We start from the raw sequence: 24,747 nt of genomic DNA on the forward strand, positions 1-24,747 counted from the left end.
TACAGTTTGTTTGACTCAGTGAACAAATAAGGATGACCGATAGAATCGGTCTGCTTTTTTGGGTTTTGTTTTGTGCAAAACCTGAAGCTTTATATTTGAGGAATTTGCAGGCCTGATTCTATGCATGGTTTAAAGGAAAGCAAAGGATAAACTTGCAGCCTCACTGTGTTTAGGCACTGTGAATACTTAGATAGCAGGAGGATAACTGTGAGAAAACATGCCGAACACTGGGTTAGGGAGGGTGGAGAATACAAGGCCGTGGAGAGGAAGGCTCAGTGTCAGAGGAGACGTCCCAGAATCAGGCAGCCCTGCAAAGTGCTAAAAATGCTGGAGAGCACCTCCAGTGATATAATACTTGGCCTGACCTGAGTCAGATCATCATATTAATACTTCTTTAGCTGCAGGTTTTCTTTTCAGTCTCTTGCAGCTTTGGAACTAATCTCTGATTTGGGGATACATAATGGGAAAACAGAATGTGCTGTTCAGAAATTCACTTTTCAGTCAATGTAAACCATGTGTTCTGTAAAGCAAGGGATGCTTACAATATTTTCTCCATTATAATGTAATGGAGACCTTGGCAGAAGAAGATACAGTGCCTTAGAGTTAAAGTCTTGTCAGTAGCAGGGCTGGCATGAGGCCAGTTTGACTAATTGCAGTCGTGGCTCTTTTTGAGATGACAAACAGATTGCATGTGGATGATCTTCAGCGTAAGGCATGCTTCTGATTGCTGCTTTCCTACTGCCAGTGCTGAACATTCACCTTAACCCCCCTGGAACAGAATAACAAGTTTGGGGCCCCGGGGACAGAATAACAGTAAAGGTTGATGTGATATACACCTGCTTCCTTTCTCTGCACATACACACCCACTTCTCCTCTGGGGCTGTGAGTGTAATAGCCTAATCACCCACGACCCTGGCTTACCTGGACTGCCTGGTGCCTGAATATTGCATCCATGTCTGCTTCTCTGCACAAAGGCCATGGGGCCCATAGAGTCTGCTTGCCATCATGGTCATGGAACCTGCCCAAGTTCATGTTGGATGGTTTCAGTGCTGCATGATAATCAGGAAAAATAAGACCGTATGTTGGTACTAAGGATAGTCATTACGTTTTACAGAGTAGACCGGCAGCTGGAGAAGTTTTTAGCCTGCAAGTTACCTCAGTCACCAGTTCTTGGTTTCATAAAGCTTAAACAAACAGAGTGGGATTTCCAGGGGTGGTTTGAAAATCTTTGAACCTAAACTGGTCATGTTAGAAGGGAATGTAGGTTGTCATCAGGGCAGGGAGGGGATTGGTAGCAATCAGTATTGCAAAAAATGTGGTTTCTCAGTTGAGACATCTTGGCTCAGACTTTGTAGTGTGTGTTGCCCTAGAAAGTGATTTCGATGGGTTTGGGGTCCTGGGAGAGAATAACAGTAAAAGTTGGTGTGATATACACCTGCTTCCTTTCTCTGATGAAGTGTCGTTGTACTATTTGCTGGATCCAGTTAAAACAATGTGGTCACTGTTTTCTAATTAAGGAGAGTAACAGCTAGTACAAGCAAACTGCAAGAGAAGCACTGAGGGTTTAATTCTAGGTTCTGCTTCCTGTATAGGGAATTGGGTTAATAAGACTAAGTAGCTGGAATGGACAGTGAGAGCTGGTGGAGGCTACATGATTGACATGTAACTCTGAGATGGTGGTGGAAAGAACTGCTTGAGGCAGGGATTGGAGAGAGGCTGGGGTGTGAGCGATGTGAGATGTGATACTTTCTGGCCACCACTGCTTTCCAGGCCCGTTGTGTTCTGAGATTCTAGCCAGTGGTTGGTAAATGACTGCCCCAACCAGTCTTCCCATGCAGAACTGTTATTCCTGTTATTGTAAATGTGTTTATTTATAAAGTATGACCAGGGAGAGGTGAATGGGATCTGAGGGAGGTAGCAGAGAGGCTGTCCATAAGGTGTCCTCTGGGCTATGATGTGTTTCAAAAACTGGGAAGTAAGGAAAGGGTATTTAGGACCCTGGGGGAAGGCTGGTGATTCAGGGATAGAACGCAGCTGATGGCCCTGAGATGCGTGTATAAGGCATTGTCTTTGTAGAAAACTGACTCCGTAAACATTAGCTGGTTTTGATAATAAAGACTCAGTAATTCCTGTTCCTCTCCACAGTGTGTATCAGAATAAAGTCCTTTCTTTCTCATTGTTTAACAAAATACTTTGCTTTCAGGGCCCTGTTGGCTGGTGGCGGCTTTTCTACGTGGACTTACCGGCAAGGCTACGATGTCAGCATTCCTGTCTTTAGTCCACTGTCAGCTGAGGTGGATCTTCCAGAGAAAGGACCAGGGTAAGGTACATTCATTCCAGTCAGGTGTGCCTTTACTGAATCTGTGAGATGTTGATGAGGTTTAGTGTGGTGGGCATCAAAGCAACCAATACATCAGTTACAGGGTAGGGTCCTTGAGGCACCCATCTTTCCCACCTCCATGCCAGTCTCATTCATCTTGCAGTTTTCTCTATCTCCATAAATTCACAGTGCTGTCTATCAAGTTTTCTAAACCAGGAATCCATGTGGTATCCTTAACTCCGTTCTCTCCTTTGTTTCCTATATCAAAGTAGGAAGTCGTATTGATTCTGCATCCTAAATACTTCCTAGGTCTGTCTGCTCCCCGAATCCTCCTCCTCTACCCTAGACCAGGTTACTGTCATCTCTCCATTGGATTGCTGAAACGGCTTCCTATGTGGTTTCCCTGCCTCTGGTCTTGCTCCCCTCGAGTCTGATCCTTGGCTTCACATTGCCCTTAGGATAAGATTCACGTTGGTCCTTAGCCCACAGTTCCTAAAACATCTTTCAAGGCTCTCTTTCATCTGACCACTATCTCCATCTTTAGCTTTGTGTCTGAGAACTTTTTACTTCTTTCAGTTCCTAGAACAAGCTGTGCTCTCTCAGTTTTTCTGGGCAGCAGACACGTTCTCCACTGTCTGCAGACCTTCTTCCTCGTCTTCGTTAGTCTAACATCCTGCTTGTGCCTTAGGTTTCTGCTTGAAACCACCTTCTGGGATGGGGTGGAGGGGGTACCTTCTTGGCCCCTGCCCTGGCTCCTCTGCTTTATGCTCCCATAGCAGCCTGCACGTCTCCTAGAGTGATGCCCATCGCTGCACACATGATGCCCATCATGATGACTTGCTCAAAGCCTGTCTTGTTTGGATTTTGGATTTTGTACGTGCAGTGAAGCTGAGGTTAGGTTTTTGTTTTTGCTTTGTTTTGCTTTTTTAAGTGACAGAGTCTTGTTGTGTTGCCCAGGCTAGATTCAAACTGTTGGGCTCAAGTGACCCTCCTGCCTCAGCCTCCCAAGTAACAGGAACTATAGGCCCATGCCACTGCATCCAGCTGTTTTTTTAAACTACCATATCTTCAGTGTCTGGCATTTCTTGGCTCATATTTTGGTATGTGAGGGAGTAAATGAAAAGGGCTGACAACATGAATGTGCAGCATGGATGTAACCTTTTTTTTTCTGTAGCCTATGTAAAAATTGTGCTATTTCCTGGTGAGAATCTCAATGAGCTTTAAACAAACATGATAATAAAAGCATCCTTTACTTGTGTGGAAGTGCTCAGAAGCAGAGGTGACCAATATATAAATTTTGACACTAAAAATGTTGTATTTGGTTTGAGAAATGAGTCTCATGGAAATAGTTTGCTTGGAGAACATCAGAACCATTCTTTAAGTATTTCAAACATCTCCTTAGAAACCTTTGTGGACTCTGAGAAGTAAGAGAACTTTTCTCAGGAGAAGACATCTCTCTCCTGTTTGTGTTCTACCATGTGGCCCGGGACCAAATTCTGAAACTTACATTAGCCATTCACTTAGCAAATTTTGTTATGTAGACGATGTGTAAAGCCCAGGTGAGCTTGAGACATTTTTGTTCCTACCCTCAGGCAAATGCGGAGCAAGACTGAGTGGTCATGAAGTTGTTGCTTAGGACATCTTCCTGGATTTTTCTCCCTTTGTGGACTCCCAGAGTTGACTTATTTTATTTTATTTTTAAAATTGAGATTAATTTACATACCATAAAATTTACTCTTTTAATGTGTATAATTTAATGGTTTTTAGTATATTCACAAAATTGTGCAACTATCATCAGGCCTACTACCTAATTCTAGAACATTTTCATGACTCCACAAATAAACCTAATATCCAATAGCAGTCAGTCCTCACCTCTGTCCCCAGCAAGAATCCTTAATCTGCTTTTTCTCTCTATGGGTTTGCCTATTCTGGACATTTCCTGTCAACATAATTGTACAATAAATGGTCTTTTGTACCTGTCTTCTTTCACTTAGCATAATGTTTCCAAAGCTTATTCATGTAATAGCATGGAATCAGTACTTCCTTTGTTTTTTGGCTGAATATTTCATCATATGAATATACCACATTTTATTCATCTCTTCATCAGTTGATGGAAATTTGGATTATTTCCACCTGTTATCTCTTATGAATAATGCTGCTATGAACATTTGTATACAAATTTGTATGTAAAGCTGGTTTCAGTTCTCTTGACCTAGGAGCAGAACTGCTGGGTCATACGGTAGCTCTATGTTTAACTTTTTGAGGAGCTGCCAAACTCTTTTCCCAAAGCGGCTGCACCATTTCACATTCCCACCAGCCATGTATGAGGGTTTCGATTTCCCCATATCCTCACTAACCCTTGTTATTGCCTGTGTTTTTTATTCTAGCCATCCTAGTGGATGTGAAGTCATATCTTCATTGTGGTTTTGGTTTGCATTTCCCCACTGACTAATAATTTTGAGTATCTTTTCATATGCTTATTGGCCATTTATATAACTTCTTTGGAGAAATGTCTATTCAGATCATTTGCCCATTTTAAAATTGAATTGTCCTTTTATCGTAGAGCTGTAAGAATTCTTTATCTATAACAGATGTTAGAACCTCGTCAGATCCATGATTTGCAAATCCTTTCTCCCATTCTATAGACTGCTTTTCACTTTCTTTTTTTTTTTTTTTTTTTTTTGAGACGGAGTTTTGCTCTTGTTGCCCAAGCTGGAGTGCAATGGCGTGATCTCGGCTCACCAAAACCTCCGCCTCCCGGATTCAAGCGATTCTCCTGCCTCAACCTCCCAAGTAGCTGGGATTACAGGCATGTGCCACCACGCCCAGCTAATTTTGTATTTTTTGCAGAGACGGGGTTTCTCCATGTTTGTCAGGCTGGTTTCAAACTCCTGACCTCAGGTGATCCACCCACCTTGGCCTCCCAAAGTGCTGGGATTACAGGTGTGAGCCACCGCACCCGGCCTCACATTCTTGATAGTGTCCTTTGATGCACAAAAGTTCCTCATTTTGATGAAATCAATTTATCTATTTTTCCTTTGGTTACTTGCAGTTTTGGTGTCATTTTTAAGAAACCATTGCCTAATCCAAGGCCATGAAGATTTACCCTTACGTTTTCTTCTAAGAGTTTTACAGTTTTGGCTCTTAAATTTAGATTTGTGGTTCATTTTGGTTAATTTTTGTATGTGGTATAAGGTGGGGGGTCCAACTTCATTCTTTTGCTTGTGTATGTCTAGTTGTCTGAACACCACTGGTTGAAAAAACAAGTCTTCTATTGAATGGTCTTGGTACCCTTGTTAAAAATCAACTGGCCATAGATATATGGGTTTATTTTTGGATTGTCAATTCGAATCTGTTGGTCTATATGTCTATTATGCCAGTACTACATTGTCTTGGTTACCTTAGCTTTGTATTAAGTTTTGAAATAAATGTAAGTTCTCCAACTTTGTTCTTCCTTTTTCTTGTTTTAAGAGACAAGGTCTCGCTCTGTCACCCTGGAGTGCTGGATCGAATTGGTGGGATCATAACTCACTGCAGCCTTGAACCCCTGGGCTCAGGTGATCCTCCTGCCTCAGCCTCCCAAGTAGCTAGGACTATAGGTACATGCCACCACACTTGGCTAATTTTTTATAGAGATGGGTTCTTGTGATACTGCCCAGGCTGTGTTCTTCTTTTTCAGAGTTTTTCTGACTATTCAGGTCCTTTACATTTTAATTAACTATTTTTGTTATAAGTAAATATAAATAAAAAACAGTCTAAACTCTTTGTGCTTATACAACTACAAAACTGAAACAAATTTACAAGTTAAATATAAGCACATCTACAAAACTAATAACATTCAGATTAACATAATTGAATATGATAGCTGATGCTGTTTCTTTGAAACGAGATTGCATCTTTAAGGTGAATATGGAGTTAATTACGGGTTTGCTGGATTTGATGTGCCTATACTGTTGTATGTTGGGTGAAAATGTACTCTTTTTTTAAACCATGTTTTCTATTTGAAACATTAGAAGCTTCCCTTTAGATAGCATATTGTGACATCATTTATCTTCATATGGTACAGATGCATGATTCATATTTTTTCCAATATTTTATTATGAAAATTTCCAAACAGCAAAGTTTAAAAAATTTTACACTGAACATAATGTGTACCCACAGCCTAGATTCTATCTGCATTTTACTCTACTGCTTTATATGATTTACATTTTTAGTGTTTCTCTCATCTCATTAGCCCACTAAATAGAAACTTGGAAGTTGAGTATTTTTTAGCAGTATTCATCATTAAATATGAGCAAAACTATCCCCATACTAATTTTTTGGATTATCATCACAATGGAAATACACAAATAATTCTTCTAGTGAATTCACGGACAGAAGAAACTGATATAATTCAGTGCTCTATTTCGAGGTTAGATTTTCATAAATTCAGAAAGGATGAGATCATCTACATAAGCCCCGCTGGTACCCTTTGGGGTGGTACAAGTTTCTGTTATGTGCCTAGGGTCTTAATTTGGCATATTTATGTAGCACGAGATAGAAATAACTATAAGTAGAGAAAAGAGTTACTTCTCTGCTGCTTCTGTGAGCATTTACTTAAATCTGTTCTGTGATTTTAAAAGTTTTTATTCATTTCTTTTTCTCTTTTTTTCCTCCTAAAGTTGTTCTGGAAATTATTTAATTCAATTCAGTTTAGTTCAGTTCACTTCAAGTCAAACCTTTATTGAAAGCCTGTTTGGACCAAGTATTGGGCTAGACTGCTGTCTCTCATCAGGAGAAAGGGAATGATTTTGTCCCCCAGGGGACATTTGGCTATTTATATATATATATATACACACACACACATTTTTGACTGTCGTGACTGTGGGGATGTGTGTCAGAGGGTCCTGAAGACCACTTCCAGTTACTATGATTTGCCAGGAGGGCTCCATGACTCAGCATATAATTGTACTAACGTCTGTGACTTATTATGGCAAAAGGATGCACAGCACAGTCAGAGAGGTAGAAGATGCATGGGGTGAATCTGGAGAAACCAGGCACAAGCCTTCAAGTGCCCTCTTCCAGTGCGGTACACAGGATGCTCTCAGTTCCCTCAGCAGCAAGCTGTAACAACACTTGTGAAATGCTGTCAACCAAGGGAGCTCGTCAGAGACTTAGCACCCAGGGCCTTTCTTACGAGCTGATTGCATAGGCTGTCTCTGCCTGGCACGTGCCAAACTTCCAGACTCCCAGAAGGAAAGCATGTGTTCAGCATAAACCACATTTGTTTGTGCAGTTTGGATACAGTGAGCCACTCTTATCAGTTCCAGGGATGATGGGAACCCTCTCCAAATCCAAGTTTCCAGATGACAGCCAAAGACCAAACTTATAAGCAAGACTTTCTAAGGAGAACACTCAGGCCTGCTATGTTAATTCTTCTCTGCATAGGGCAGGGCAGTCCCCAACATCAAGAATTACTGGGTGCAAATGTCAGCAGCGCTGGGGTTGAGAAACCCTGGGTGAGGCAGAGAGTGACATGTGAGGACTGGTCTGCTAGGACTGCTCAGCTGCTGTGGGCCTCTGTCTTCAGTGCACTTTTCTTGAGACCACTTGAACCAAACTCTCTATTGTTTAATCCCTCTCATATAATCTAGCTCTCTTATATTGGTTTAGGACTCTTAATCCCCTTCAGGTTTAATCCGGGGAAGAAAACTGAAAATAAAAGCTTTAAGTGAAAATAAAACAAAGGAGAAAAACCACTCCAAACAGTAAAACTCATTTTCAAATAATTAGTTTCAGAGATTTAGATACATCAATATATAATTAGTTTCAGAGATTTTATATTGGTGGTATTTTCCTAGTAATTTAGTGTCTCTAATTTTTGTGTATAACTCAGCTGGAATTAATATCTTTAACTAGATCCTTTGAAAAGGTGTCAGTTTCTAAAGTTCTGTGGTTCAATAACCCAATAGGAGTGTCCAGTTTATCTTCCGGGTAGCACCGAAAGGTAAGGCTGCGCTGAGCTTGAACCTCCCTCTGCTGGCCGGTAGATGGATTTCTGCAACCTGGCTTGGGCCCATGCTGTCCATTTCGGTGCCAGCTTGCAGTCTGGTCATGCACTTGTGGTGTTAACTTTTATATAAGAACATCTCCTACCACCACCCCTCCCTGCCCCCGAAAACCAAGACAAAAAAAAATTAAAAAGTAAAGACAGGTTCAGACTCATCATCCTGCCAGGGACGTGGGAGAAGGCAGGGTGGGCCATCTCATGGCAGTGTTTTGGGTTTGTTGATCCTTGTGAGAGTTGCTGTTTAAGGGAATTCCCACATCTCTTGCGGGCTATACAGAATAGTGAGAGCTTTGCTTTTATTTTTGTTTTAAATCTCTGTCAGCATTTGTTCAATGGGAAGTGGATGATTGTTGCTATTGATAGCTGCTTCTCACAGCTGTTTTGGCCTCAGCTGGAATTCTTGTCATTTTCCTTCTAAAATGAACTAAATTGGGAGTTTACAACTGTTACTATTGAGGGAGACTTCAAGTTCTCAGCATGGTTTTGCTTAAACTTAGATATCAGCACTGCTGGAAGGAGACATAAAAGCCATAGCTAGTCATTTTAGTCTTTAAAAGAAAAACAAATCCACCTTAAAATTTAGTTGGTTTAAAACTAAAATGAGCATACTCCTTCAACCATCTGCCAGGTCAGGGACAGCCAGCATGCAAGCAAGGGACACATTTTTAGACTTGTTCACATCTACACATTTATGTTGAAAATGGAGTAGCAGTAGAGCGGGGATCCAGTGATCCTGGTAACTGAATGTCTAAAATAAAACTTTATTTCTCATCAGTGAAATCTAACCCAGAGTCTTTCTTAAGAGTTTTCTTTGAGCACCACACATCAACATCTGTATTTATTTCTGTATCTGTACAGATAGATGTCTATCTATTTATGCATATTGAAAACCATGCATTCATCTCAGTATCTCCAGTTCCATCCAACACTGCAGGGGCATTCTGGTTTTCTGTCTTTCCATATTTGTAACTCCCTTCTCTGACTCCTAGAAATCTGGCTCTCATTGTCCTCAACATCTTTACTTATTTGATCAACCCTCTTATATTCATCAAACTTCTGTTGCCCCCCTGCCCCCACACTGCACAGAGGCCTTCCCCACCCCTCCTCATCCCTGCTCAGACTCTGACACCCTACATTGTGCTGCCCTGCACCCTCCCAGTACAGATGCCTTTCTCACACTTCTTGGGTTCTAGCGCTGGGGTGATGCTATCATTACCATCATTCTGCCCACAACTTGGGCACCCTTCTCAGCCTGCCCGGGCTCTAACACTCTCTTCTGAGCTGCCCAGATGCCCTCCTAACCTCACTTGGTCTCCAGCATCCCCATAACCCTTCCCCCAGCACAGAAGCCTTCCTTTCCCTTCTGGGGCTCTGATACCCTGTGCCAGGCTACCTTACTACTCTTCTCTTAAGCAGAAGCTCCCACCCCACTAGGGCTTGAACATTCCACATGCGCCTTCTTCCCCACCTGACCATGCAGAAATGCCCTCTGGGACTCCAATACTCTATGCCCTTCTGCCTGGACATCCTCTTCACTCCTCTTGGATGCCCACCTGTTTATTCTTTTTCTGGAGAGGGTAGAACACTAGTTTTGCGCTGTCCGCTCTACTTAAAGAGAAGGGCTCCAGAAACATCCATGAGATCCTTCAAAGAGCCAGGGTCTTATGGTTTGGAAAGACCTTTAAAGACCATTTAGCTCTTAAATTGATGCATGACTTTTCAGTAACTTTTTACTGAAAAAGTTTCTGATTTATATTGAAAAATCACCAACTTACAAGACAGTCCATTTCATTATTGAATAGCTTTAATTATTAAGGAAGTTTCCCTGCTTGTCTTGTGGGTTTGACTATAAATTTTCCTCTTGCTTAAACAGGTACGTTTGATTATAGAAGTAATTTGAGCAAAGATGGTGTTTACTCTGAGATGAACTGCGGATGCTCCCTGTATGTGATCTCGCCATCACTAAGTCATCCTCTGAAAATTAATACTTTTACAAAAGAAAAATTATTGAGGCTCAGGGCTTGGAGTGGAACTCAAAAGCCTGTTTTAGTGTCTAGAAAGAATACTTTTGGCTATAAATATTGAACATATTGCTCAATAAATTGTAATTTAGGAGGAAATGGGTCAGGAAAAAGGAACCAGTCTGTACAGCTGATCCAAACCATCTCCCTGCTGGGTTGCTGTTGTATATCTTTCTTATCTCCACTTACTGTCATCCTGGCCTCTGGCTCTCACCTACCTTGTGGCGCAGCTCCATTAAGTAGAACTTTCTGCAGTAAGGACGTGGTCAACATTTGTGCTGTCAGGCAGCCCCCAGCCACATATGGCTATTTGAGCACTGGAAATGGGCCTAGTGTGACTGACAAACTGAACTTTTAATTTTATTTACTTTTAATTAGTTTAATTTAAATGGCCTCAGGTGGCTAGTTGCTATTAGTGAAGTTCTAGGGAGTCTGCTGGTTCCTTTTTTTCTTAATTGTGATGTGTTAAGTGCCTTTTGCTCTTAGTTAGGCCAAAACCAGAATTGATCCTGAGGATGTAAAAGCAGTCTGGCTGTGGTATAGGTTGCTCTTTTCTCTGGGTTTATATGACTAGTCTAGCTGGCTAGGCAGGTGTTCACCTTCACTCATTGCTTTATGTGATTTGGACCTGAAGCTTAATCCTCTATAAAAGGAGATGACCTTCTCAGTTAGAGTATAATTATTGAGTGAGATGCTCCCCAGCTAGAACTTCCAAACAAGTCTGAGTAACTAAGGAAAAGTAACAATTACCATTCTCTCTTCAAAGCCAAAAACAAACAAACAAAAAATGGATGGGTTCACAAACTCTAGGTTGCGTGGTGGTGTTGCCTATGAGAGATACGTAGCCCTAGTATTTTCCCTGGGCTGTACCAGTTTGAGCTGGATTTCAGTGTGTGCTGCTTCTAGGCTTAATGAGCATTTCATTTCTTCCTGGAATATGCTTTCTGTGCTTCTTCTCTTTGACACTGATTCCTTGTGGTCCCTCAGCCTAAACAGGTTGAGTATCCCTTATCCAAAATGCTTGGGACCAGAAGTGTTTTGGACTCCTGATTTTTTCAGATTTTGGAGTATTTGCGTTATACTCTTGGTTGAGCATTCCAAATCCAGAAATCTAAAATGTTTCAATGATTATTTCTTTTGAGCATCATGTTGGCATCCAGAAAGCTTTGGATTTTGGAGCATTTTGGATTTCAGATTTTCAGATTTGATATGCTCAACCTGTATAGGTTTTATGTTCTGTACCCTCTCTGTCTTGTCTGAGTCTTGTCTTCCAGGAGGGAATTACTTCCCATCTGGTCTCTCCAAAATCTTCCCCTTGACTTCAGACTTACTAACTTTGTGTTTCCATATCTGTCTCTTGTGGAGATCTGCATGGCACTAGACCCTTGGAGATCTTTCTTCCCTCTGTTTTCTTTTACACATCCTTGCCATCCAGATGTTAAGATTGGAGATTCTATGCTTTGATGAAGATCGTTTTTTCTGCTTCTTGTTTTCAACTACCAATTCGGTCTCCCTCCCATTTATGTGGCCTTGATGATGGGGACTTTCCCTATAGCCTCTCCATTGCACAGGGTTGCTGTTCGACAGCCAGGAGCAGCCCTTTCCAGAGCCCTTCAGTTGCCTGCCAGTGCTTCCCATCAAGCTTCCCTCTTTCCCCATTTGAAGAATGCAGCCAGCTTCCAGTCCCTTTCAGATCAGGGACTCAGATGTAACTAAGAGAACACTTTGATGTTCCTTCCAAATTATCAGTTTCTCTCCTACACACACACGCACACACACACACAAAATTTATAGCATGCACTCTCAGCTTAGCATATTATAAGCATTTCCTCACAATATCAAGAACTGTTCCCAAATAAGATTTGTTATGATTGCATAATATTTCAGTGTGTGAATGAATCATATCTTACTTTCTCACAATATATAATATTTTAAATATTTACTAATACTACAGAAGATAATTTAAAAAATCAGTGGAGGTGAAGACTGGTAAGGAAACACTTACTGTCATAAGTTTAATATCAAAGTTTGTCTTACCTTGACTAACATACCAGCTGCAATTTTCCAATCACCTGTTTTTTCCCTTGTAGTCCACGGCAATACTTCCTCCTGTCATCTCAGGTGGGTCTCCATCCCGAGTACAGAGAGGACCTAGAAGCCCTCCAGGTCAAACATGGAGAGTCAGTGTTAGTACTCGATAAATGCACCAACCTCTCAGAGGGTGTCCTTTCTGTCCGTAAGCGCTGCCACAAGCACCAGGTCTTTGATTACCCACAGGTGCTACAGGTGAGTGTCATTCATTACCTCTCGCAAGGCTCAGTAGAGTTTGCTTACATGGGTTAAAATTGAGCCCAGCAAACCTGAGTTGTTTTCAACATGCAACTAGAATTACCCAAGGGGAAGAAAACGTAGCATTGCTCTTTACTGGACGTGTAGACCTTCAGGTACTTGGATGTCTGGTGTCTTGTGTTCGTGCAAAGCTGCTTGGCCTATGAGAGTCCATAGTCCTTTCAGATATTCATTATACTTCAAAAACACAAGTCTCATAGATTCGCAGACAAGCCACATGGACAAAGCAGGCAAATGTATCTTGCTTTTACCCCCATATTCATAAGGCAGTCCAGAGAAATTTTCTTCTTTGAGGTGGCAACTTGCATCCCTTGACCATACTGGCCTACAGAGCCACAGTGAACTTTCCCTGGGAGTGGAGGGGTTTAGGGGTTGTTTTGATCGTTTTGCTATTTGGAGTTCTTGCCGCCTTTAGCATCTCCTGTCAGTAGCATGTCCTTTATTTACATAGTGGGAATGGCTGTACTTCCATAACCATAGGGAAAGCGGTTCCTTTGGGGATGTTTTATATGTAGGATATTTGACATTCCAAGGGTATGGGGGCTAGGAAATGAGAAATTGAGCTTTGTTCACTTAAATACTTAAAATGGACACAAGGTTAGCTCAAGGAGAAACACAAAGGAGCTGGTGTGATTTTTTTTTTTTAATCTCCAGAGAGCTTGCCCATACTGGGATTGTAAAAATACATTCAAAAAGTGCTGCACTCCTCCTGGAATGTCTGGCTGGTAACAGTGGTGATGAGGGCAGGAGTATTTATAGTAACCTTTGTCTAGACAGGAAAAATGGTTATCAGCATGTGTGTCCACATCTGGATGCCGACTCTTGAGGTCAGGGGAGCTTTATACCTGCACCTCCGGGCACCATGATGACTTCTCTTCCTCTCCTCTTGCTGCTTTTCTCATTTATCCCCAGAGGTGTTTGGAATATCGAATTCCTTTATTTCTTTTTCTGAACTTTCCTTTTCTCTAGCTTTAAAGATTAGTTTTTGGTTTTTTTAAAAAATCTTTTTCCCTCCTTCTTAAGAGGCAAAATCTGGGAGAAACAGAATGTTAGGTAGTTAAGGTCTCTGTATTTTGGTTTACCTATTGCAGCTGTTTTTTCTGTGGTACATCTCTCCTTTTCCCAAGTATTCCCCACATTGAGGGGGTTTGAGGGAGTGAATGAGGAAGAAATTTTTCATTAGTTTTTTTTTATAGAACATATTAGTCTTAATATCTTTTCAAAGGCATTGAATTCATGAAATGAATATCTTCTATATAAAAAGCACACTGTTAGATGCTATGGGGGGTAGAAACATGAAAAGAGATTTGATACCTTCCCTTTAGGGGGTCTTCTAGAAAGCCTGAAATTCCCAGACAAAATAATTCCATTACAAGGTAGGCTGAGGTAAGTACTGTAAGAGATGTCAGACAGTGTGCCATGGTGTGTTTACATAGTACACTAGGGCCTAAAGAGACCCATTTGCAGGAAGTCACGTTGTTAGCTGTCTAGGGGAAGACTTTGACATTGACCTTGAACATTTTCAGAAGGCCAACAGTGGTGGCATTGAAGCAATACTGAAGAGTAGAAATATTAATACAAAACATTGCAGCCATTTAAACTTTTCAAGTTTTACAGGTGTGAGCTGTCGTCTTTTGGCATTTTTGTGTCAAGATGCCTCAGTATTGCTTGGCGTCAACCCTTGTAGAAACTTTGTGGTCTGTAGGGATCAAAGTTAGTGGATCAGCAAAACTAGTTTGTAATCTCTTGCCTCTTTGTGTTCCTGCAGGAGGCTACTTTCTGTGTGGTCCTTCGTGGAGCTCGGCTGGGCCAGGCAGTATTGAGCGATGTGTTACAAGCTGGCTGTGTCCCGGTTGTCATTGCAGACTCCTATATTTTGCCTTTCTCTGAAGTTCTTGACTGGAAGAGGTGGGTAGTACCTTCTAGTAAACTCTACATTAGTGGTTCTGCGTGTATTACAAATAAAATCTCCTCAGGTCATTGTAATGTATACCCTGGTTCAAGAATTACTACAGATAGTTTTTCTCTATTTTCCATTAGGGGAGTTAGTACACTGGCCTAGAGCAGTTCACAAACCAAGGCCAGTTTGCAGGCTGGCTGTTTTTGTAAGTCAAGTTTTATTGAAACACAGCCGTGTCCCTTCCTTTATGTATAGTCTGGCTGTTATTGTGTCACATTGGTAGAGTTAAGTAATTGCAACAGAAATTGGATGACATACAGGGCTTAAAATATCACTATCTGGCCTTTCATCACAGGGGTCCCCAACTCCCAGGCTGTGGCCTGTTTGGAGCTGGGCTGCACAGCAGGAGGTGATCAGCGGGCCAGTGAACATTACCATCTGAGCCTCGCCTCCTGTCAGATCAGTGGTGGCATTAAATTATCATAGGAGCGTGGACCCTACTGTGAACTGTGCATACAAGGGATCTAGGTTGCGCTCTCCTTATGAGAATTTAACTAATGCCTGATGATCTGAGGTGGAACAGTTTCATCCCCAAACGATTCCCTGCCAAAACCAGTCTGTGGAAACACTGTCTTCCACAAAACCAGTCCTTGGTGCTGAAAAGGTTGGGGACTGTTGCTTTTCAGAAAATGGTTACCAACCTCTAGCCTAGACCAGTGTTCAACTCTGACTACAGAGTAGACTCACCTGGAGAGCTTAAGAAAAAAAATGCCTTGCCTAATTCTTGGGGATTCTGAATGTTAAAGCTCCCAGGTAATTCTGATTTGTAGTCAGAGTTGAGAACCACTGGTCTAGAGTGTATCGAATTTGCATAATGTTGTAGATGGTGGTGGAGAGCCTCATGTAGATGAAAGCTTTGAGACATTCCCAGTGTACAGATGGACCCAGTTCCATTCTACTGGGTGTTCACCATTTATATTGCAATAAACAGAATAGCCCTCTATTCTCATGCTTCACTTTCCCAAGATTTTGCAGGGTGAAGGTTGTTGAAAATTAATTCCATTCATATCTATCTCTCAGTCTTTTCCTCGCCTCAAATGCTTACTGGTTTTTTCCTCTCCCAACTTTTTTGGTATTTCTGTCCAAATCTGATCACCACAGGTATTTGAACAACTTGAATAGCTCTAGTTCATTCATTCATTCATTTATTCATTCATCTCACATTGATTGGAAACCCTCTTGTGAGTAACATAGAGTCTCTGTTTCCAAGGAGGCTAGAATCTAGTGAGAGAAGACAAACCGATGATAATGTTTTGTGGTAAATGTCATAGCAGCTGTATGCACAGGGGACCATGGAAACCCAGAAGAGAGGAGGGAGCCTAACTCAGCTTGAAAGAGGAGAGCATGTAGTTATTCTTCATGTCTTAGAAAAGCGATAAGCCACTTCCAGCATTATTCTCCCAATGAAAGCATCCATTAAGTACCTTTTATTTACCAGGTACTGTCTTAAGTATAGGGAGACAAATACAATCAAGGCCAAACCTTTTCTCAGGGACACTCATAGTGTAGTGGTGGAAGACAGAGGAGTAAATCAGCAGTTACCAAATCCTGTGATAAGACAGCTGTGACTGGATGGGATGCCAGGAGGAGGGGGAGACACACACCATCATTGGCAGTGGGATTGGTGAGGGCTTCACAGAGGCGGTAACTCTAAGCTGAGTCCAAAAGGGTATTTCTATGAGAATCTAGATCTGCTTGGGTAGTGCTAATTATGGATTTAAAGTCAGAAGGCCTAGGTTGAGATAACCAGCTCTCTCACTGGCTGGCTTTTTGATCTTGGCAAATGACTTAATCTTTTTTGAGTCTCAGTTCTCCCATCTGTATAGTGGAAATCATTTACTTACTTAACAAATGTTTATCAAGTGCTAACTGTGCAAGGCAGTAATATACCAGGTGCTGAGGATACGCTGGTGAGTGGAGCCAGGCACACTTTCCATCCTAATGGACTAGCCTAGTTGGCAGAAGTGAGGTTTAGAGTTTAATCATTAATTTATACAAATGTAATTACAAACTCTGCTAAATGTAGTGAAGGAAAAGTGATTGTTGAGTCCTCTCTTTCTCTTACCCACCACATCTAATCTGTTAGCAAACCCTGTGGGCTCTACCCTCTCATCCCCATCATCAAGTCTTCCCTCATCTGCATCTCTTGCCTGGCTTTTGCAGTTGTTCTCTCTGCTCCTGTCCTTGCTTTCCTGTAGTTTATTCTAACACTTTAGATAGAATGATCCTGTTGGAACATGGTTAGGTTATATCATGCTTTTGCCCAAAACCCTCTCATGGCTTGCCATCTCAGAAAAAAAGCACAAGTCTTTCATTGGCCTACAAGGTCCTATACTCTTTGCTGTGACTCTGTCTGTCCCATTTCTTCTTTCCTGGTGTTATTCTCTGCCTTCTTTACTCTGCTCCAGCCACAATAGCCTCCTTGCTGTTCCTGGAACTTGCCCACCATACTGCTTCTTCAGGGCTGTTTGCTTGTTAGACTTTTTGCCTGGAATGCTGTTCCCCAGGCATTCTTCTGGCCTGCTTACTCTCTTGCCTTCCTTGTCTAATTCACTGTTGGGTTAGCACATAATAGGGCTTCCATAAATATATGCCAGATAAATGAATAGATTTGCATAGATAGCTAAAGGAGAAAAGTATTTGTTAACTTAGAAACGGAATAAAGGAAGAGTGTACTAGGTGGGTGGGATTTCACATGCAAAGGCCCTCTGGTAGGGCAGAGCATGGTGTGTTCAAGTGACTGAAATAATACCAGTGTGGCTAGAGCACACTAGTGGAGTGGAGGCAGGGTGAAAGATTAATGGAGTAGGGAGTGGGAGGTAAAAAAATGGAGCTGTAAGAGAACTCCTTTAAGAAGTTCAGCCAGTGAAGAAGGGAGGGGAAAGAGACAATACTTACCGGAAGGGATGTGGGGCTGAAGGAGGTTTGGGATGTTGTTTCTGCTTGTGAAATGAAACAAGACTGTGTGTAGAAATGCTTTCTGTGAAGGGCTGTGTGTATGTAAACTGTTTTGCTGTTGTCTCCAGAGCATCTGTGGTTGTACCAGAAGAAAAGATGTCAGATGTGTACAGTATTTTGCAGAGCATCCCCCAAAGACAGATTGAAGAAATGCAGAGACAGGTAAGAGGCCAAGTCCAAGCAGCCCTCTTGGGGAGGTGACATGGGTGGTACCGAAATGGTGGCCTTGACTGGATACAGAGGGACAGGAGCTGAATGCCTGAGTGGGGTTTACTTCCTCCACTAGATCAACTAGCCAAACTGAAACGATAGGAAATTAGTGTTAGTTGAGTTGCATCAAATAAGGTTTGAAATAATAACTCTCAGAGAACTGTGCAGAGGTAAGCCTACTGCAATTTTAGGGTCTTACCATAGCAGATGCAAAGCTGAAGCTCTTTGGAGGGTTTGTAGTCACAGCAGGTGATAGTCGTAGTGACTAAGACAGCCATGGAAGCTGGACCATTTCAGGGCAATACTTATGTGTAGCTATTGACCATGATACTATTGCTGCACAAACTAGTGCAGGTTCCCAGTTCAGTCATCCTTTGTAATTCGGGAATCCTCCCCTTTCTTCTGGAACATTTGCCATTTTCCTGCCTCTCTTTCCAAATTTCTCTTCTACCTTCTGACACCCCATTCCCTAGGCTGATCTCTGACTGTTTCATACTCCACTTGATGTCCCACTGAGTCCTGCTTCCCTTTCTTTCTCCTGAAGGACATTTAATTGGGTTTAAATATCAAGCAAGGTGAAAAAGTTAAGAAGACTATCCCAGAAATTTTTAATGGACTTTTAAAAAGGTTTAATCTTTGTCAAAATCACTGATGTGGGAGAAGAGCAGGAAAAGAGGCTTGGCGGATTCTCAGCAGTAAGTGCGTAAGTGTCCCATGCCACCCCCTGCTGTTAGTTCGGCACCCCCACCCTCAGGCAGAGAGCCTGCATTTGGCCTTGTCCCAAGAACAGGCCACAGGCTTCTGTCTGGATGGGGGCAGCGCATCTGCCTGGCTGTGTGGGGAGGGGATCTGAGGTTCTGACTGTTACTTAAAGTTTCACTCTGTCCTCCTGCTTGAACCCCACTCTTCCCCTGACTTGGGGCTCTGCAGTGTGACTCAGGTTTTTCTCAGCTGATTTAGGAGGCAGCTCTCTTGAGTCTATAGCATCAGTTACCACTTCTTCCTTTACTTTTCAGCTTCCACATTCTGATGCTGTTATCTTGTCTTTCATTCTCTTTTTCTTAGGGGATACATACCTTAATTTAGAAAATTCCCCTTAATTGTCATTTTAGAGTTTTAGGAGAGTGAGGTTAGTGGATGTGTTCAGTCCACCCTCTTTATTATGATAGTGAACTTCTTATCCACACAGATTAAGTCTGTAGGTTCTTACCTCAGATTGCCTGGCTTGGGTGTCAGCTCTGTGGGTTACAAACTCTGTACCCTCAGGTAAGGATCTGCCTTCTCTGGGCCTCAGTGACCTCATCTGTGCAATATTTTGGCATTCTGGTTTGAACGCAAATCGCAGGTTAGTTTTAGCTTCCCTGCAGTTTATTTATAGCATCCTCCTGTTCGTTTTAAGTTTCTGGGTTTCCCAGTTGTTATTTAACCACTGATTTCATCTAAGTTTTAGTGAATCAGAAAATCAGTCTAGAGATCTCTAGATTTTTTATCTAAACCTGTGGTTCCTAAAACTTGTGTAGAAGAAAATGCCCCTTGAGGAGTCATAATGTTTGTGCATTTTGTGTTACCTTTTCTTTCCCCGCCGAGGGGTCTCACTCTGTAGTGCAGGCTGGAGTGCAGTGGCATGATCTTGGCTCACTGCAACCTCTGCCGCCAGGGTTCTAGTGATTCTCCTGCCTTAGCCTCCCGAGTAGCTGGGACTACAGGCACGCGCCACCATGCCCGGCTAATTTTGGTACTCTCAGTAGAGACAGGATTTCACCATGTTGGCCAGGCTGGTCGAACTCTTGACCCCAAGTGGTCCACCCGCCTCGGCTTCCCAAAGTGCTGGGATTATAGGCGTGAGCCACCACACCTGGCCCACTTTGTGTTACTTTTTATGGAATCTTGATTTATTAGTAAAACTAAATATAGAATTATAGGCTAAAGCAGAGACAATTTTATACTAGAATCTAGTCTAGAAAGGGTAAGAAAAAACTGGGGAGGTTAAAATGCACAAATTCTATCCAGTTTCTTCTCCACCCCTCCACCCTGAAGCTGTGAAAGAGAATCATTTGGTTTTTGGAGTGGCGTCTACTGCCAGCTCACAGAGGACTGTTGCCCATAGGAGGGTGGTGTGGGAACCACAGGCCTGAGATAAGCTTGGTCATTTTCAGTGTTGGCTCAGAATCATAGAACAGTTGAGAAGGAATGAATGCTGGTCATTTAAAACAGCGTATTTTTGGGTTATTTGGGTTCAAAGAGACACACTCAGAGTCAAAAGACTTGGGTTTGATCCCTGGTTCTGTCCCTTTGATTGCATGACCATGGTAAGTCCCCGAGCTCCCTAGGCTTCCATTTCCTCATTTATGAAATGAAGGGGTTGGCTAAATAATCTCTCATGTTCCATGTGGCTGTTAAAAAACTCTGTGAAATGCGTATCCCTACCAAGAACATTACTCTCCTTGACAACATTAATAATTTAGTGGTCATCTCTTCTCCCCTTGAACAGCTCTAGTCACAAGGGCCACTTGCCTCCTCTAGTGGTGAACAGTCCACTATGCCAGCTTAAAACGAAAGGTGGTCTTGGCACTTTCCCGGCCCCCTTTCTAACTTCCTTTTCCGCTTTCTGACGGCCTCTTTCCCTGTGCTGCTTTCGGACCGTCTAAAGCTCTCCACTGCGGCGACTCACTAGTCCCACTCCCCTTTCTCTGAGTAATCCATGTTCCCAAAATGACCTCTTTTCTTTTCCTAACCCCACATTTCTAGAGTGGGCTGATCTCAATTAGATATGAGATTATCTGGTTAAAGTAATTTCCAGTTAGGTATAAAGGATGACTAGGTTTCTTCAACTACTACTAGATTCCAATAGCACCCCTCCCCTCAGTTGTGATCACCAAAAATGTCTCTAGAACATTGCTTGCCAATTGTCCCCTTTGGGGTTGGGGGTGGAGGGCAAGCAAAATTGCTTTAATTGAGAACCACTGTTCTCTATAGATAGTTAATGTCTCATCTCTCTACAATTAGAGTTCTTTGGTTCTATAACAAAATATACTGTTTCCAAAACATTCTTGTCATTTTACTTGCTGTTTACCTTCTATTGATTTAACCTGACCTTGGCAGGAGTAATTAAAAAAATGGTAAAACACCTGATTCTGAAAAGTTCTTATACCTTAGTGAATTCTCTTTAGGGAGGTCAGAGGTGGGTCTTTTTGCAAGACAGGCATCCACTTTTAGGGGAAAGCCTATCGTATCAGTAGTTGATACCTTGGAGCCCCTAGATGATGTGTCAGAATGAACTGAGGGTGAGGAACAGAGTCTGATTTGCTTGCCGAGAAACTCCAAACTAGCTTAATGGAGCTGCATTGGACAGTTGTAGCCAGCAGAGGTCTCCATCCACTTTTAATTAACTCATTTTCCCTCTGAGTATTTAAATCTTTCCAAGAAATCCTAAATGCCATGAGCCACTCTGGTGCTTCACACTGACATCTTGCTGATAGCTGCTCTCTAGAGACCGTTTCTTTCAGATGAAGAAGAAATAGTGCTTAGCACAGGATTTTACTCTCCCTAGATGCAATAGAGCTAAAGTTTCTGATTTGGCCGCAGAAATGTGGGGTAGGGTCTTGCTGAGGAAGGTATTGGAGCAACATTTTGCAGCTTAGAGTTCAGAAAGGCTACAGTCTGACAGATGTCTAAAGTGGTGAAAGTCCTTGTTGTGACGGGAATTTGTGTGTACCAAGGGAGAAAGTCATACTGCCTGACAAAGAAAGGAAATTAAATTCCCTTAGACGTGATAGTAGCAGCCAAAAAGTTAACTACAAGGCTAGAGCCTAATGTAAGTAACAGCTATAGTTAGACTAAGACTTTTGAAAAAAAGTACAACCTGTGTCTCTGGTATCTATTCCTGAAGGCCACCAGTGAGCAGTGCTGCCACACATGGCATTGGGCAGACTACTGGGGGCTTATAGGGCTTTTTGTGCGGAAGTTAAAAAACAGTTCCTTAAGTCAGTAGAAGACAGTAGTTGTAACAGTATAAAGCTGACTTCTCAGTTGGCCTTTTATTGTCCTATGAGCTAATGATTAACTAGTTAATTTATTGAATCCCTAATATTTTTTTGGTGGGGGGAGAGATTATAGGAGATAATAAAAAAAATCTTTGATCCCCATTCACAAAGGGCTTGTGTTGGGGATATATGGGTATAAGCATAAAGAAAGTTGAGAAGATGATGCCGATATTTCTAGGTCATTAAGGGTCTGAAATGGAAGAGAGAAAGTTGGGGCTAAAGCTGTCAGGATGAATTTCTTGGAGATGTAGAATCTGAGGTAGGCCTTGAGATGGGAGTTCCATCAGCCATCTTTCTTATGTTGGAAGGCAGGCAGAAGTATGCAGCTAAATATTTTTCTGTAGTCAAATGGAACATTCATATTCCCAGTCTCCCCTGAATCACAAAGAAAAAGTACACAATCTGGGGTCTCAGAAGGCTGGATAGACACTAGATTGTATCGTTAGAAATGTTTGTATGGATAGGGAGGAAGGTGTAAATGGATCCCCAGTTTATCTGTTGAGTAGAATTTCCAAACATTCTTTTATTGGTCAGTGGCTCCACCAGCAGTGACCTCTAACCTCAGCCACACTAGGAGGTGGAAGTCAGGAGCCTGACTTGCCTTTGAACTCTTCTTTGTACTCAATTGAGTAGAAGCCTTTGAGGTGGCAGAAACATTCAGCATCTTCTTTTCTCTCTAGCCTTTAACACTTGGGGTACATTAAAATACCAGTTTCTTTTCAGTCTATTACACTGATCCATCTCAATGTGCCTTCATATTTTTCTATTAAGCATACCAAATATTGGTGCTGCAGAGAAGTACTTGAAGATGTAGTGGGCTGATTAGGAAAAAGACAAAACAATTTTATTTAAGAAAATAAAACCTCTAGACTATAGTTGGGCCTAGTAGTGATCAAGAAGAGAGTAGAAGAGGCTACAGAACAGTAAATGTGTGCATACACCGAAGTTCCTGTACTTTATAGGAGAGCCCCTATGAGGGGCCTCTTATTTTATCCTACTTGCATACAATTTCAACACATTTGAATTATTTGGTTTCCATAGCCGTAGTATTTTGGAAGAGACACATTTAAAGTGAAGAAAGACTACTAACAGTGAAGGTATCTGAGATGGGTTATCTGCTAATCTGGTATGAATAAAGAGGATGGAAATACTTTTTTTTTTTTTTTTTTTTTTTGAGACAGAGGCTCGTTGTGTCACCCAGGCTGGAGTGCAGTGGTGCGATCTCAGCTCACTGCAACCTCTGCCTCCTGGGTTCAAGTGATTCTCATGCCTCAGCCTCCCAAGAAGCTGGGATTATAGGCATACACCACCACACCCAGCTAATTTTTGTATTTTTAGTAGAGATGGGGTTTTGCCATGTTGCCCAGGCTGGTCTCGAACTCCTGGCCTCAAGCAATCAGCCCTCCTCAGCCTCCCAAAGTGCTGGGATTACAGGCATGAGCCACTGCACTGGGTGGAAAAGCTATTTTTAATAAAAAAGAATGCTCAGCATATTGAATGTAAGGACAGCCAGCTTTTCAGGTTTCACTTTATCCTGGATATATCATTATAAGATGGCAGAATTCCTCAATTCAGAGAAGTACATCTTTATTTTTCATATTTGGAATTTCTGACATCCAAATAAGTCTTATCATCAATTTGAACATCAAATGTAGTTTCTGTTTCTTCCCACAAAACTGTTATTAATGAGGCATCTTAAAATTGAGGAAATACAGAAATTACTATTCATGGTGATGCCCCTGAATCTTTAAGCTAAGTTCAATTTTGTTTAGCATATATGTTTTTAAGATATTGGATCTTGTGTAATATGTTTTATAAAGTTTTCTGTTTAAAATGTTTGTTTTTATTTCTAAAAAGTGTTATTTGCTTAAAAGTGTAAACCCTCAGATGTCTAGAAACCTTAGCAACCCAGACTGATGTACTGAGGGTTCCCTGTGCTGCTGGCTGGTCTGTTATGTCCATGACAGTTATATAGCTGTCTGTGTCAATTTCTCCCGCATTTCCCACCCCCAGTGTACACCAGTTTACAAAGCAGACTCAACAGAGTGGTAAGCTAGGCCATTAGAAGAGTAATCTGAATTTTTTTATGTGAAGAAACTAAGGATAAAGAGACGTAAAGTAATCCTCCCAAGACCACACAGCATGTGAGGGACAGACAAGCAGCACACTCTGTTCTGCTGCCTACAACTTCATTCAAACCACAGAGCTGTGTGTCCTGGATTGAGGGTAAAAATCAGGATGAGCTTCCCAACAATTCAAGCTAAGTGCTTATTGAATAGTCTTCCTTGAAAAAGTGGTTGCTTGAGACATTTAGGACTGGACACAGCCCTGGAAATATATTATGAGGAATGTGGAAAAGGTTTCACTCTAATTTCCAGTATCAGTACTATAATGTCTACCATTCTTATCCGCCCTGCACCGCCACTGTGAAATTGAGGATTTTAAGAAGTATACATAAACTGGACTCTTGGGGCTTTTTAAAAAATGCCAAATATTCCCTGCCCCTCCTCCTCCCCTCTCCAGTCCTGACATGCCACTCCAAGCTGTGTTTCATGGTCTCTGCTTTTGTACTTGCCCTTAAACAGTTACTGGCTGCTTCCCTTAAACAGTGCACATTGACCTGATCCCTGGAGTTCTTCCTGTGAAGTAGACAACCATGGTTCTAATACAAAGGGAGGCTCTTTGGCCAATGGGAGAGCCTTGGTAATGGGTGTAATCATTTTGTGGGATATTTTAAATTTCACAGTTTTTTTTTTCAGTAGCACTCTATATTCTGTTTGAATTTTCCTAGTATGTATATCCCTATTGTGAAGGAAAGCGGTCAACGTGTGTTGTTT

At 41.9% G+C, this 24,747-nt stretch overlaps 1 protein-coding gene across 4 annotated transcripts in view; it reads left to right on the top strand.

Moving 5' to 3' along the window:
• Positions 1-24,747, top strand: part of EXT2 (exostosin glycosyltransferase 2) — a 148,150-nt gene that overhangs the window by 16,197 nt on the left and 107,206 nt on the right. For all 4 annotated transcript variants that reach the window (XM_004050977.4, XM_063711080.1, XM_019037230.3 and 1 more), the window contains 4 exons: positions 2,204-2,320; positions 12,481-12,676; positions 14,508-14,647; positions 17,726-17,819. In XM_004050977.4, coding sequence (XP_004051025.1) covers positions 2,204-2,320; positions 12,481-12,676; positions 14,508-14,647; positions 17,726-17,819 — 547 coding nt within the window. The remainder of the gene's footprint in view (positions 1-2,203; positions 2,321-12,480; positions 12,677-14,507; positions 14,648-17,725; positions 17,820-24,747) is intronic.

The sequence above is a fragment of the Gorilla gorilla genome, chromosome 9, assembly GCF_029281585.2.
Source record: "Gorilla gorilla gorilla isolate KB3781 chromosome 9, NHGRI_mGorGor1-v2.1_pri, whole genome shotgun sequence".
Taxonomy (NCBI): domain Eukaryota; kingdom Metazoa; phylum Chordata; class Mammalia; order Primates; family Hominidae; genus Gorilla; species Gorilla gorilla.